This window comes from Bombus bifarius, unplaced genomic scaffold (assembly GCF_011952205.1).
Source record: "Bombus bifarius isolate JDL3187 unplaced genomic scaffold, Bbif_JDL3187 scf7180000007979, whole genome shotgun sequence".
NCBI lineage: Eukaryota > Metazoa > Arthropoda > Insecta > Hymenoptera > Apidae > Bombus > Bombus bifarius.
Window position 1 is genome coordinate 2,876,977 of NW_022884364.1, and position 15,468 is coordinate 2,892,444.

The 15,468-nt window shown below is 42.5% G+C and overlaps 2 protein-coding genes across 14 annotated transcripts in view; one reads left to right on the top strand and one right to left on the bottom strand.

The window, feature by feature from the left end:
• LOC117204650 (5-hydroxytryptamine receptor 2A) overlaps positions 1–6,851 on the top strand; it is a 36,276-nt gene extending 29,425 nt beyond the window's left edge. For 6 of the 8 annotated variants that reach the window (XM_033442237.1, XM_033442235.1, XM_033442234.1 and 3 more), the window contains 5 exons: positions 685–909; positions 2,248–2,566; positions 3,511–3,726; positions 4,532–4,828; positions 5,410–5,650. In XM_033442237.1, coding sequence (XP_033298128.1) covers positions 685–909; positions 2,248–2,566; positions 3,511–3,726; positions 4,532–4,828; positions 5,410–5,650 — 1,298 coding nt within the window. Of the gene's footprint in view, positions 1–684; positions 910–2,247; positions 2,567–3,510; positions 3,727–4,531; positions 4,829–5,409 lie in introns of all 8 variants that reach the window. The other 2 variants (XM_033442239.1, XM_033442242.1) reach the window with 1 other exon arrangement.
• A 724-nt stretch (positions 6,852–7,575) lies between these two features.
• Positions 7,576–15,468, bottom strand: part of LOC117204652 (heterogeneous nuclear ribonucleoprotein K) — a 92,936-nt gene continuing 85,043 nt past the window's right edge. For all 6 annotated transcript variants that reach the window (XM_033442256.1, XM_033442252.1, XM_033442253.1 and 3 more), the window contains 5 exons: positions 13,110–13,238; positions 12,478–12,901; positions 11,834–11,988; positions 11,573–11,742; positions 7,576–9,922 (listed from right to left, as the gene is read on the bottom strand). In XM_033442256.1, the coding sequence (XP_033298147.1) occupies positions 9,895–9,922; positions 11,573–11,742; positions 11,834–11,988; positions 12,478–12,901; positions 13,110–13,238 (906 nt within the window). In that variant the 3' untranslated portion in view covers positions 7,576–9,894. The remainder of the gene's footprint in view (positions 9,923–11,572; positions 11,743–11,833; positions 11,989–12,477; positions 12,902–13,109; positions 13,239–15,468) is intronic.

Genomic DNA, 15,468 nt, shown 5'->3' on the forward strand with positions numbered 1-15,468 from the left:
CGGACGGAAAGTTGTGTGAAAATCTGGAAAATTCGCTAAGTTAGCCATCAAAAGGAAACTTTGACAGCGCAGCGTTACGCCGAAGCTAAAAGAACCAGTGGCGTCGCGCGTTCATGTTGGACAAATTAAAGACAAACGAAATTGAACTTCTCTATATCTGCCAACTTTGACCACTGTCGCGTTTGTAAATAGCTCGCGAAACGATCGTATTTGATAATAGGTGGAAATTCTTAATAGGAAAACCATTTCAAACGTTGCACGTGTCTTTTTCACGCTCTCGTACGGTTTCGAGGAATTAAAATCGCGAGATACGATCGGTGGGAAACTCAAGGAGCTCGCCGTTCAGGCTAAAAGGATAAAAGGTAGATGGCGAATATACGGAAGAATAGATAGAACTTGTACAGTTGGACGCGTTGAATTCGAAGGAACGTGTTCGTTCAAAGATAAACTAAGTCTAGATAACGCTAAATTATTCCAAGCATCCAGTTAGTAATGGGATTGCGTCCAGATAAGGACGCTTAGAAACGAATGTGTCAGACAGACAGACAATCGCTGGAGAAACCGAAAGGCTGACAGTTCGTGGAATTAAACGCATTCCGATATTCTTGACGCTAGTACGTCTCTCATCGAAACCGTAAAAGTTTGTCGGAATTCTACTAGAGTTACTTTTGTTGAATTTTGCAGGATACTGGCCATTTAGTGTACTCTGGTGTAACGTGTATGTGACGTGCGATGTGCTAGCGTGTTCCGCGAGCATAATGCACATGTGCTTCATCTCACTGGGCCGGTATCTGGGCATCCGAAACCCGTTGAGGACACGGCACACGTCCACCAAGCGGATGGTCGGCTTCAAGATCGCGGCCGTGTGGTTGCTCGCCATGTTGGTCTCTAGTTCCATCACAGTTTTAGGTAAAATAAATTCTACTAAACGTTGGAAATTAGCGATTTCTATATTTAAACCTCCAAGCGAAAATACAGCAACTGTCACGGCCACTTGCAGCTTTGAAATCCTACAACGTGGTATTGAATTTTTGTTCGAAAAATCCTATTGATTCTCGTTTCAGCTAACTCTGACAACGAGAACCGATAGCTGATGTAATTTTCTATTTCTCTGGTATAACATTAACGAGTATGGGTTATAGGTGTAGCGTTGCAGCATTCGACTCGCAATTACGCGGCATGTGGTGAAAAAACAACGCACGATTGCGTTTCTTGCGCGAGTCGATAGAGTAGAATCGTCGGAGTAATTCGGAACGAACACTCGTTCGAAACAATAATCGAAAAATTCGCCATTTGAAAAAACCTCGTTCCGGAAGACGTAAACCGGATGAACCACTTGGAGAAATCGGTTTCCTTTAAACGTTTCGTCGAGTACCAGAGTAAATGGAAAAGTTTTACGCCAACTCTTCTTCTTACCTTCTATCCAGCGAAGGCTGCTCGATATTCGAAACTATTCCAAATACTATGCAACCAGGACACGGATAGGTCGATAAACGACTACGGTTTTACCCAAACGATGCTGGTGTTCGATTTTTTTAAGAATCGTAAAATCGAGGGAAAGAAGATGAATCGCATCGCATCGCATCTATAAGCTTTCACCTCTCTCGTTAATTCCGAACTTTCTGCTATAATCTGCATCCTGTATTCATTTACAGTCCATTCGAATGGCAATTTTGAATTTCACATTCCGCACAATGTATTTTTATGTTACGCGAGTCTGTAAATTACAAATACACCGTGGGTGTAAGTTTGCGGTTCAAGCGAAGGCAAGAAGATTCTCCGTGGCTCGAACTAAGACGAAACCGAAGAATAACAAAATTCCGTCGGAGACTACATTTTCGAGGGAATCGAGTTTAAAAACTTACCAAGTGTATGTAGGCGAATTTGCCTAATCTCCGACTAGAGAGGAAACTAAACGAGTAAACAACGAAGAGGGTAATGGTTACTCTACACGCGAAAATTAACCGTCAATGTAAAATAAAGATTTTTCGTTTAAAAAACCTGTTTAAAAAGAAATAGGAATTGAAAATATTTGAGTAAAAATTAACCTGCTATACAAAATATCAAATTGATCTCCTCGAAGACAAGACTTCAGACAGCAAAATTTTATTTTATTTCACCTTTTCGACTTTTTCCCCTGTGTAGTCGGATTATTCGGATCTATAAATTGTAAATTATAATAATATATACAAAAAAAAAAAAAAAAAAAACAGTGAACGATCGTCCAAGTTGTTGGTGATTTTACAGGTATAATAAATCCCTCGAATATCATGCCTCGACCAGGGACGTGCGTGATTAACAACAGGGCGTTCTTCGTGTTCGGTTCTCTGATCGCCTTTTACATTCCCATGATCGTCATGGTAGCCACGTATATACTGACGGTGCAGCTGCTCAGACAGAAGGCTCGTTTCGTTGCGGAACATCCTGAACGGGATCAATTTCGAAGGTTGGGAGGCAGATATTTTTCGACGAAGGCTTCCTCGACTACTTCAACTACGGAAACCAGCACATCGTCGTCGTCGACGCGATACACGTGGAGAACTTCCGGCGGTGTCGCAAGCGAAAGGTAAATAACGATATATCGAGCGATTAAAAAGAAAAAAGAATTATTTTTCAGTCGCGGAAGCGATCGCATGTTGCCTCTGAACACACGTCGTCGTCTTAATTATATTTATCTTCATCCTTGAACTATGCGACAAACATCATCAGCGCGTGAACAACCGAACGTCTGATGCTATGCCGTTAAGTGGGCGACAACTTTTAATCGTGCCAATTAACCTAATGCAACGTAGCCTTCGCTGTTGATGCCAACGGACGTAACTTAACTGTCCCGCAACTCCACTGGCGCATTAATGGAATTAAAAATCTTTTTCGTTAGTCGCCGCTTATTTCACTCGCGACTAGACGCTCCGCTAAATTGGAAGGGTTGGAAGAAAATTAGTGGATGCAGTTAGAGAAGCTAAAACGCGAACGAGGAAACTGCGGAATCTTAGCGAGAAAGATAAAAAGTATCGCAATTAACTAACGTAGAAATTGGATTTTTTGTGTTAGTCGGTTCTTTATCGTTTCTATTTATTTGTCCAATTATGGTTTCTCCAAATATATTTCCGTCCAACGTTAAATAGGATAAGAGGCTCATCCGAGATACGAATCTTTCTTTCCAAATGTTTCAGGCACAACGTTACCTCGCGATAAAACTGCTGATCAATAAATTATATTAGAACAAATTTACATAATCGTCACCGGGCTGCCGTATTTAACACCATAAAATCCAACCACCGTATCTTGCGCTAGCGATATGGAAAGTTCGGCGTGCATCCTTTGTTCGCATAACGTACAAAATATCGTTGCCGTGTTCCGTTCATTTTTCACAAGCGCGGCCTTCGTTGCAATTCGGTTGTGGTTCGTTGCAATTCACCATGGCCGGTAACTTGATTTCGCGAAACAGTGATGGTTCTGCAGTTTAACTAAATTAAACGCGGGGTTTCTGCCCCGTTGTAAATATAACAGGTGCAAGGGCGCGAGGTCCAGCAAATCCCAACCGCAGCTGAATTTCGCCGTGAACGGCGCCAGCAACCCGACCGGAAGTACGGCCGGGACGAAACTGAGGTCGAAAGTGGATCAGGCTACACAAACGCCGGAGAACATAGCCCGTGAAACAAGGAACTTCACTTTGAGGGCCCTCAAGTTGCAGTTGAACGTCACTCCCAACACCCTAAATCTCAGGTGAATTTCTTTCTCTACTCGATCTTTGCGTCAAAAAATATCCGAGATATCGCGAAACGAGATATGGACGGGCAAAGATCTCGAGATTTTGCTTCTGCGTTTGAAAGGGCGCGTTCACTTTGTCACTCGTTCGAAAGAAATGCCTGAAAGACGATCTTCAGGAATCGACGTTTCAAAGACTTGCTGTTCTTCTATATATCTTCTCATCTATCTCGCAGCCAATACTACTTTTTAATTTCGTAAAATGTTCTTCGCGATACTTCTAAGCAAATGTTTCCACCCTTACGACCGTCGTCGGTGTATCGAATACCGGTTGATAGCGATAACGTGAATTCCTTCCCACAACGACGTGTAGGACGCGTCGTAAATGGGATTAGACAGCCGCTGCACAACGCATACGGTGCGTCATCGATTTCGGATGAATTTAGTTTGCCATCGAAAGTTTCTCAATTTGCCGCCGCTTCGTTTGCGTTCCTTTATGTCTGAGATAAAATCGACAAGATCGAAAGTAGAGTATAACGAAGCGTGACCAATTATCCAGAATGTTTATCGCGATTCGCGACCCGTTGACAAAGTTTAATCGCGATATTGACGCCGCACGGCCAATCGCAGAGATTGTTCGTCCCTGAAAATCCTTGACACAGGATTGCGTGTGAAACGAATCACACCCGTGAGAGACACGAGGCAGGATTAGCCCTCGAGCGTGGAAATCCATTTGCATGTACAAATGATGGTCAATTCGAACTTGGACCGTTTCGTGAATTTCGAGTTCAACGAACATACATCGGAATCCTTGGGTTTCTAGGTTCCTCGCGGGACGAACGAAGAGAAGATCGTTAGCTGCGAACGCCGTGGCAACGGAACAAAAAGCCAGCAAAGTGTTGGGTCTGGTTTTCTTCACGTTCGTGCTGTGCTGGGCACCATTCTTCCTTTTGAATATTTTCTTCGCGGCCTGCCCCGAGTGCTCGGTGCCGGTACACGTGGTCGACACGTGTCTGTGGCTCGGTTACGTGTCCTCCACCATCAATCCGGTGATCTACACGATATTCAATAGAACGTTCAGGGCTGCGTTCATCAGATTGCTGAAGTGCAAGTGTTCCAGGTGAGCGTAGAAGTATTTTACGACTATTTTACCTGATTGAAGTTGAGCGTTATTAACTTATTAGCTCGAGGAAAAGAAGACTCTACGAAGGACAGGAATATTATTTTTTCAAATTACATATTCGTAACATCGTATCGTATTCCTCTGGCGATCTTAACAAATCGAGATAGACAGTCTACTTTCTCTGGCATTTCCGAATAAATTTTCTATACTCGACACCCGAAAACTTTGCTTCGTCTCTTGAAACTTGATTTCTTCCGCTGTCTCTCCGTGTCGGTCTTCTCGAAGCTACTTCTACGTCAGGTGCAAAAAGAAAAGAGAAAAGAAGAAATAGAAAAAAAGAGCCGTCTTTGTTTCTTCGGAAAACTTCTTCTACGAGAAGCAAACAAATCTACGCGGAAATAACGACAAAGAACGCAGAAACGAGGAATACGGGAACGGGACATCGAGCCATTAAATCCCATAGCACGTTCAACCGTTCCGATTGTAGGGAGAAAAGGCTCGAGGGACACTTCGCTAGCGTTCCACGACCTTATTACTCTCGTTTAATGCATGTACCTGCAGGGAGAAACGTTTTCTAGGTCAGCAAGGCCGGCGAGATATCGTTCGGTGACGGAAGGTGGACGCAACGCGATGAGCCTGTGCACCCCGACCGCGCTTCCATTGGTCATTAGTCTTCAGGGTACGCCGTTGTTGACGCCGACACCGAATCCGACGGCCACACCGGCCTCAGGAAGCTCCTACGTGACGATGATGCATCGCACGCCAACGTCCCTCTACCGTGACAGTTTCCATCAGCATGAACACGATCAGAATTGTTGAGGAGAACCAAGTGTTCCAGGAAATGCGATCGATGCCACGTGGAACACTCGAACGCCTATGATTCTTTTATCGATGGATTTCTTCTTGGTCCGTGCTTTATAGAACAATTTCGTCAGGATTTGATCGACAAATTTTGGCGCGATCCTAACTGTCGGATAAATTTCTTCGGTAAAACTATCGTCAACTTGAAACAATTTTCTAATTCGATACCTGCAGAAGGTACAACAGAGTATCGTAGAAAGAATAGGAAAATGTTTTGTCTTTAAACGAGGAAACTCGGAGCAAGCAATAGCGAGATGAAATTAAAGGATAATACAAGAAAGCAATGCAAAAGATTCCCGTCAACTTAAATAGCGGTATTCGTTTTGTTTGTTTGATCGTGATACAAGCGTTTGAGTGTTTTATTGTAGTCTCGAATAAAAGCGTAGCCTCGAAATGAGGGAAACGTTTCAATTGACGTCGACATGGAATGCTCGACGTTGACGTTGATACCTGCCGCACAATTTTCCCTCGTGTCTTTTCATGCTCAATCGTGGTAAAGAAGTCTAGCAGAGAATCGGGTAATCTTCATGTACGAAGAATACATATATGTGAATGTGATAAAACATTTTATTATTATTTTCTCCGAACGATGCGAACAGATTGGCCCGGGTGTTTCGTCGAGTCAAAAATTATCGTTAAATCGATACGTGTGTTGTAGCGAAGTATGGTTCGTTTAACGAGTTACAAGTAAAACTGTATGGAATAAAGAAGAATAGCGGCGTATCGATTCCATTGTAATGGTAATGATCGTATGAATACTTTATTCACTGATCCTGCGCTATTTTCTCTTCAATACACGCCGGTTAAAATACACTATCGTCTGTGATATCGATGGAAGGTTTCTTTACTCTGCTGTGCACGTAGAGACTTGTTCGTAGAAATGTTATTTAATTAACGAAATAATAGCCACAGAGGCAACACGATTAAAAATAGCGTCCTCTTCGTCTGAAAATCTCGTCGATTTAAAAATTCACCGTCTTCGAAATCTTCCATTTAGTGAAACTTAAAACAGCTTTCACGGAAGGATCAATGAAATGTTCATAGTTCTCAGCCAGGAAAGAAGTAACAGTATGAAACAGAGATGCAAAAAGTCATTCCTATTTTACTTTCATTTGTACTAACTTTTATTTGACAAATAAAAAGTATCCATTACAAATAATTGTAAACTGTATATCTTATATAATACACACATCGTGATACGAGCGAATCTTTCTCACTTTTTCATATTTTCATCTTAATTGTGTACACGCATCACTCTCTCTCTCTCTCTCTCTGTCTCAACTTTGTTCAAGCCTTCAATGATCACAATTACAAACTTTCTTCCATCGTGTCTTCCCTCGGCATTCGCACACACAGGCACGCACGCTAAAACACACCGATTTCTCTCCCTCTCATGCATTTCGTGTGTGTATATGTATTTTTATGTATGTCTCTCTGTTTTGTTGCCTGTTTCTCGTGTAATCCTTATTACGTAAGTGGGTCTCGGGGCAATGAAAAAATATCCTGCTTCCCTTCCAAAAACTGCCGTCGACTCGCTCGTCGAAGTTCGAAACATGTTAACGATAAGAATGGAAACTGCCACGTCATGTGGCAGAAACTCCGAATGTTTCAAAGCAAAATGCACGAAATGCTTCCTTGAGATTCCACGAAAACCGCAATTCAACCCCTAAAGCGGTAAATATCGATAGCTTGGCGATACGAGAGAAAAATGGATTGAATATAAATCGGAATCAACGGCAACAAATTCGCTGTTGGCAAACGGAAGAGAAGCCTGTAACTAGAACATTTCTCATTTTCCCCGACAACCATGAAAAAGACGGTACAATCGTGAGTCGAACGAAAATGCACGCGCTTCTCTGTTCGAGATCACGCGGACGTAAGAGGTTTTCTTTCTTATTTTCTTTTTGATCTTTCGGATAAACACGACGTTGTGGGAGTGAACCGTCAGAAAGGGGGTGTGGGGGTATCGGTATTTCTTCTTAGTCGTAAGAGAAAAGGGCGGCTCCGTGGCGACCGGGGTCGGTCGTTTGATCGAGATGCGTTAAAAAAAATGCCCTTCGTAGCGTCATCGAAACCCTTTCTCGGGGTCGTGATTCCGTTTTCTTTCTTCTATTTCACTTTCGTCACGTGGCTAAGTATACTATCAGGGAATGAAGGAGAGAGAGGGTAAAGGTGCTGAGAGTGTCTCTTCGAGGAAGGGAAAGAGGACGAGTTAGTTCCAACTTGAGGGCGGCTTTTCGACTTCCTGTTCTTCTCTTTTTTTTTTTTTTTTTCTATCACTTCCTTTTCATTTGCAATAAATCTGTCTTTAAAATTCGCATGCTTGTTCAAGTTGCAACCCCTAAAAGAGAACATCCGTGTGTCCGGTCGCTGATACAACGTATAAAAGTCTCAGAGGAAACAAGATGAAATCGTAGGGTTCGACGAAGTGTAAAAAGGGTTGACATTGGAGTTCGTGGTAATTTACAAGGAAATTTCGTTACTTTGTTTTCTGCAAGACTGTGCATCGGACGCGCTATACGGAGAGATCATCATGGTGTTCCCTTTTGGAAGTACGAACCTGACATTCGATGTCTATCAAACCTTTTCATTTAAACATTGGATCCACATACACGTAATAAAACTTCTTCCTCGCTCCGTTTGCTCTTCGTCTTTTCACCGACGATCGTAAGATACAAAGCGATCTTATACGTCGCCAAGAGTGACGTATATGTGATATAATATACATATTATAATGTATTCGTCATTCTTATAGTTTAACGTTCTCCAAGTTGCCTCTTGTTTCCGTTTAAACGCGTTATCTATTACTTTCTAAGACGCAGCATCGTCGGACTTCGTTGCAAGTTTTCTTTTGATTCAACATCTCGTATTATATAGCGATATTTCCCAATGGAGTTGCATCTCTAATAGTTTAGCTTATCACTCTCTATTATTAGAATTCTTACACGCTTAACAGTTATACCGCAGGGAAAAGATCACGAACATTCGTTACGCGCTCGATCTGTGAAATTGATGCAAAATTACTCTGCTTAATCTTACGATTTTACGATCTTACGATAGTTAATAATAATTAAGTATAATCGTAATGCAGCAGTAGACAGATGGCCGTGTGACGATTGAGGAAAGGGACATGTTATCGTTAACGACTTCTTTTCTCTTATTTTTAATTTCTCTTTTTTTCTTTTTATGATGTATTTATATACAAAAAGTATCCGCGTATTATCGACTTCGGTTCTCTCACCGTTGTCCTTTTTCTTTTTTTCCATTTAATTCGCTCGGCAACCTCTCCCTTCCTTCGATCTTACCGATACATTTTCTGAATGTACGATTTGAATTTTAACTTGTAAAATCTTTGATCTTTCGCTGTCAGAAACCACGATTCGTCTTGCAATATTCGTGATATTTTTTTCAAAGAAAAATCAGAAAGAAGCAAGAAAAATTTCTTTCGAGGTTTCTCGAAGTTTATACGAGGTTTCTGTAGTAAAACAGCGAAGAACAAAGGGTCCGGAGAACATGTGCGCTTCGATAGTGACTTCTGCGGGTATTAAAATAAAAAAGAAAATAAAACGAGTGGGGAAATAAAAGAAGAAAAAATGATCGTATCAAAGCTTGTCCAGAGTCGTGGAAAAAAAACACACGATATAAAATGATTGGAAAAAAATAACTAAAAAAAAAAGAGAGAGAAAAAATGCGTAAGATCGAGAATGATCTCAGGCGTTGAAACAGTGCTGTTCTTTGGCCTTTTTTGCACGAGGAGGCTGTTCCTCAAACGCCAATTCCAAGATTCTAAACTCGTGAAAGTAGGCATATGAGCGTTTCTCACTCGTAAATCCGTATAATCAAATGGAAAAGTCCACAAAATAGACTGTCTCTCCTTGCATTTTGCTTTGATCGATTAGTATTTATTGAGAACATTTTTTTCTGATTTTATTTTCTCCTTTTCTTTTTTTTCTGATTTTATTTTCTCTTTTCTCTTCTTTCTGGGTTCTCGCTCTTTCTTTCCTCACAAATGCACAAGGAGAAACGCCAATAATATGTGATATTATTTTGTTTCTTTTTTTTTTTTTTTCTTTCGATGAAAAAAGGCTTCAAGAGTTCTCGTTCTGTAATTATAATCTTCACTTTTCACGCGAAGAAGTATCCCTAAAAAAATTATAAACGCATCTTTGGCTCCCCCCGAATGCTTCCTTTTACACCATGTTCTAATAATGGTCTGCATTCTCGTGCACGCTGAAACAAAAGATCACCAGAAACATCTCGTTAGTAACAGGTAGCTAATATTCGTACGTTCGATTGAATTAATGTTTCTCATACATACGATGTAACTAATTTAAAATGGTTAGTCGATGATATGCACATATATATATCATTCTCCTTATTTTAGTTACTGAATGACCGTAAAGTTTTCGGGTTATCTCTCCTTATTATCTATTCCACAGTATCTTTCACTTTTCGTGCCGAAAGAAAAAAGGACGATCAAACACATCTATTTTTATTTGCCATTCATCAAACGATACATTCAACCTCGCTCATCTTATTTTCGTCATAGTTAGATTCGATATTTCGTCGTTAAGTTTATTTAAAGATGAAACACACTTTTTGTAATATCTACACGTGACAAGCTTAGGAAAAAATGTTACGATTAGATTACGGTAACGCGAGAATTCGTCGGCGCGCACGACGGAGGCCGCAGCGGGATTTGATGTTAGTTCCAGAAAAGCAGGAGATTCTCGGGAAGAGAAGCCGACGATCGCGAGCGCCTTTGTAGGATGATTAGTGATTCTTTGTTATATCGAAAGTAGAACAACAAAATCACTAGTCTTCCATGCAACAGCGCTCGATTTCCCCTTTCTTTAACTCGTTGAGCTTTAAGTGGTAGTAGTAGCAGTAGGCAGACGTGTTCTCCAATTCTCCGTGTCACTGTCCACCTTCGATTTCCTTCACCTACGCGACGATTACTTTTTCCCAGTTTTGCTCAGTTTTCTCACGTTTTCTCCTCGTTTTGGTTAGTCGGGACGTTTGGTTAGTTCCTCGTGCGGGACGAAGTGATACGATGCGATTAGAAGCGAATTTAGTTTCTTCCGTTTCGGTGGCGTTTGCTCGTCGGAAAGTGGCTCCTGGACGCACGATCGCTTCGCGGTGATAAGCCAAGTATGTTAATGCGTAGTCGCAACGTGAACACGTGAAGAGGCTTGTTATCGTTTCGAAACCACTTTGCGTGTAGTTGCGCAATATCTGGCAGGAGTTTCGATCGCGATTTATGAACATGACCGAGCAAATTTTCTTCGTACCCCTTAACGAGCTTTTCCAATTTTTTTTATATTAAAGAAATATAAACTTTATTTATATATTTTTTTTCCACTCCGACGCAAGATTTACAATCTTTGACAGTACTTTTTATTTGGAGCGAAGTGACGCGTTAAGGGGTTAGCAAAAGAGAATCGCGTTTCACTGTGGAAAAGTGGCAAAATCGATACTCATGATAGATATGGAACGCGTGTTTGCGCATTATAAGCTATCCATTGCGGCGAGATAGAGGCGTGTTTATACAGAAGCTCCCTACCCATTTTGCGAAGGCTTGGAACGCGCGCGTTTTTGCGCCGCAGATTTGTTCGAAAGTTACTTTACAAGCGGATTATTACATACTTCGCCAAGAAACAAATACGTAGAATTAATGGAAACTCGTTACAAACAATGGTTCGATTATGCTGAATCATAGACGCACTATAATGCACCACGCAACGTACAGGAAATGTTAATTAATTGTTAATCGACGTCAAGATACATGTTAAGATGCTTGAAGAGTTACATAATAGATGTACGCAAATAGAGCAAAGGTATAGGTTTAAAATAAAAAAAGAAGACAATAAAGATAATTACCTCTGCTGAAGCAGGTACTGAGCCATTTGTATCTGACTGGGTAATCCGGTTATAGTGATAATGCGATCGTTACTGCCAGATAACGGTTCGTCTATAGTAATTCCAGCGCCGCTATCCGATCTGACTTTTCGAATTCTGGCGCCTCCCTTGCCGATAATGGCCCCAGCGAGCTATTAACAGAAAAAATATTGAAAATTACCCGTCATCCATCAATTTAACGGGCCATCAATGTGCAATTCTATTCTTTTTAATTCTACTTACGTCCTTAGGAATGGTGACTTGAGTGGTGGTCTTGTTTCCACCCATGTTGCCCTGATTTCCTTGATTGTTGCCACCCATGGGTGGGCCGCTCATTCCCGAGTTAGCGCCGCCACCCAAACCGTTTGGCGCGCCTCCTTGCATACCCCATCCATCACCTGTGTGAAACACAACGATCGTACGATGATAGATATCCTCTAAGCCGGAGCAAACGGTGCCGCTTGACACTCCGCCATTCACCCCATTTGTTCCAAACTTCTAGCCGAAGATTCACGAGCGGATTAAATTTAACCGCGGTGAAAATTACGAACGGTTCTTTACCAGTGGCCATTTGTAACGCAATTTCAGGCCATTCCGTACAACAATGTCGGCCAAATGCAACTTAATGCGCTGACCGTCACGCGAGTTTTATGTTTCGTCCTTGGGGCGCAGAAATAGATTGAAAGGTATCGATATTGCGCGTTACGACACTTCGCTTATCGTAATAATGCCGATTAGCGATAACCATCAGGAACGTCGGCCACCGGTGACCCTCGGCAACGTGCGGTGCAGTCAAACAGCAAAGTACAAACTTCCCTCTTTATCAAACTCTCTAGAAAGACAGTTCGCAACATTTAGAGTTCATCCTACGACGCAACTTCTCTTACCATTGTAATTTCCACTAGCGTATGGCGGCGGGCCACCCCTATTGCCTCCGTAGCCACCTCGCCCACCTTCGTATCCGCCACCTCCACCGCCTCCTCCGCGAGAATTACCTCCGTAGCCACGATCCGGTGGCCCGCCGGACATTCCACCGCCTCCGCTGCCACCACCGCGTGGTCCACCTCTTGGTGGTGGCGGAAAGCCGCGATTCATGTCGCCTGGCCCACCAGCACGGCTGTCGCGACGCGGTGGCATCCCACCGCCACCGCCACCACCGCCGCCACCGCCGCCGCCGCGGCCTCCAGGACCGCCGAAGCCGCCTCCTTTCCCTTGGCCACCATCACCCGTTCCATAACCACCGTAGTCGTCCGCATAGTAGTCGTCGAAGTTGTGCGGATCGTAAGGATTGTTCACGCCTTTCAGCGGAGACTGAAATAATCGAATAAAATGTTAAAAGGATCGCTTCTATCGATGGACGTTGTGGTAGTTGTTCGATTCGACGTGTGAAGGGTTTCAAGGTTCTTGGATTTGCAGAAGAATTGAAGAAGGGTCGTAACGAAAGCGAGAAGAATTGTTTCGCGTTTCTAATTTTGCTTCTTGCTAATCGATCAGCAACGAAATAAGCGACGATACTTACGGTTTTAATGGTGGCGATTAGCTCGCGAATACACTCGATGCAGGTATTCGGTTTGCCACAAATGCTGATCAGCCGGTCGGTACTGTGAGGACAGCAGTGCGAATAGATCTTGATCCTTGCTCCGGTCTTCTGTAATACAGAAAATGCATACGGTTAGAAAAAGGTAGATATATAATGTACATATGCGTTTTAACGATGCGAGTTCGTTTGCAAAATGACTCGTTTGAATGCATACAGTGATTAGGAAGAAAAGAGTTTGCAATGTATGTAAAGTAAATGTGATGTAAGCTGAAAGGTAAAGATTATAACAAACAATAACGATAATAAAATCGCTTCTTTGGAACAAAGAAGAAAATCGTAGAGTTTTGCGGGGGAGCAACGGGCAAAGAAAGTGAAACTTTAATCGCGACCGATCACGATTGTCGCGTTTCTTCGCTCGATAACTCGACGTCACGTCGTGCGATTCTGAGGCGCCAATGGTCGGATCGCGTGCTTCGAGTTGGTTAACAGTCGACCCCTTGTTTCTCGAGATTGTACTTTCAGAGACAGGGTCGGGTTAAAAGCGGTAAACGTAGCCATTTGGTCACCTTTAATCTATCCCTCTCCTTTTTCTCCAACAGAGGCGTTTTCATTTTTTCTCTCTCTCTCTCTCTCTCTCTACTAGAAACGCTTTAACGTAATTATCGTGCCAAGATCTCTGATTTCTCTTAGGAAAATGGGGGAGGTGTTGCAAGAAAGAAATAAAGAAATATCGTGCAACACAGCGGTAATTAAAATTAGCGATCGACTTCTGATCACACGAATCGTGACAAACCTCAGTTTGTCAGAGTACAACATTCGCAGAAGGTTTCGTCTCTTTGCGTTTTCTTTGCTTGATCCGCTCGGGAATACAACGCGGATATCGTTTGCAATGGGTTTGAAACAAAGTCGAATCGCGTGAGACAGCTTTGATGAAATTAACGCGATTATTCGCCGTGATAATCAGGGAGGATCGTAATGAAAGGAGAACCGGTGATTAGGAACGAACTGGCAGATGTAAAGATAATTGCATCCCTGTCGTTCGTGCTCATCTACCTTGATGGTCTTCAACGTCTGCCCTCTCCACTCGAATCTAACGAAGTGGAAAGCTTGACACTTTCCAGTCGTTCGATCTCGAATATATCTACTAATTACAATTGCCAAAATTTGCTGTTCCTCCTTGAAAATTGCTCGGCATTCCCGCGAGGACGAAAAGATCGGCGCGAGGCAATCCAATCAGCAGACACGTTCCCGGCAATGGATATTCGACATTGTGTGGAAATTGCACCGTTTAATTACACAGATCAAAGCGAATGGCGTCGTCCGCTTCCCTTGCATCCATCCATCCGTTTCCGAACGCAGACATCCGGTCACGTAGAACCGGATCGCTTTTACCGGAGACAGAATCTGTCTGAACACTCTCGACCCTTTGCCTCTCGATTCCACCTTGTTTCTATCGAAATATTAAATACTTCCGGTTTGCCAACTAACGCTTGCACTTTAAACTTTACACGTTGATTCTCACCGTGTGACGGCATACCACGATGCTTCCGCAATTCGACAGATTCGAATAACTTGACGAGCTTTATTGAAAGAATAAACGCAGATAATTTCACGATCGAACGATCGATCGACGAACAGAAATCGTACGAGCTCGACGTTCTGCTGTCAGAAATATCAACGATGAACAAAATCGAGCGTTGGTAGAATCTAGATTCTGGGAATTCAAGCCAAGGTAACTCGTAGACTAAAACGTGCAAAATTTGCATGTGCAAATGAGGCGTATAACAAAAATAACGAAAAAATCGATAACGGTGTAAGGACACTGATTTGGATATACAGGCACGATTTATGCTCCTTTCTGTCTAACGACAGAGACAAATTAACAAAGGATTACACTAATTAAATGGCCGGATACTGCAATGCAAGAAACATATAGCACCGTATGAGCGAAAACATTCCATTACTCGGAAAATCGTAATATAGAGAGCGACCGACAGAGTCTATTGTGCTCTTGGAGCGATTTGCTTTTGTTGCACGGTTCTCTCTATGGTGCAAATTTATATTTACTATTTCACGACTCCCCGGAGAAATAAACCGACGCCCGTGGGCATCGGTATTAAAACGAAACGGACATGATTTCGATAGTCACATGAAGAATTTATCGACCGATAACGCAGTTCTATTCTGTGTAAATGACTGCGCAAATGACGCATGAATTTTCATCGGATCATTATGCGTTCATAGAGTCTCGAACTTCGACACCGTAAGGAAAAAAGATTGTGCCAATTCAGTTGGTTTCTAGCTACGACGACGACTGTTTCGAAAATATTATCATCGG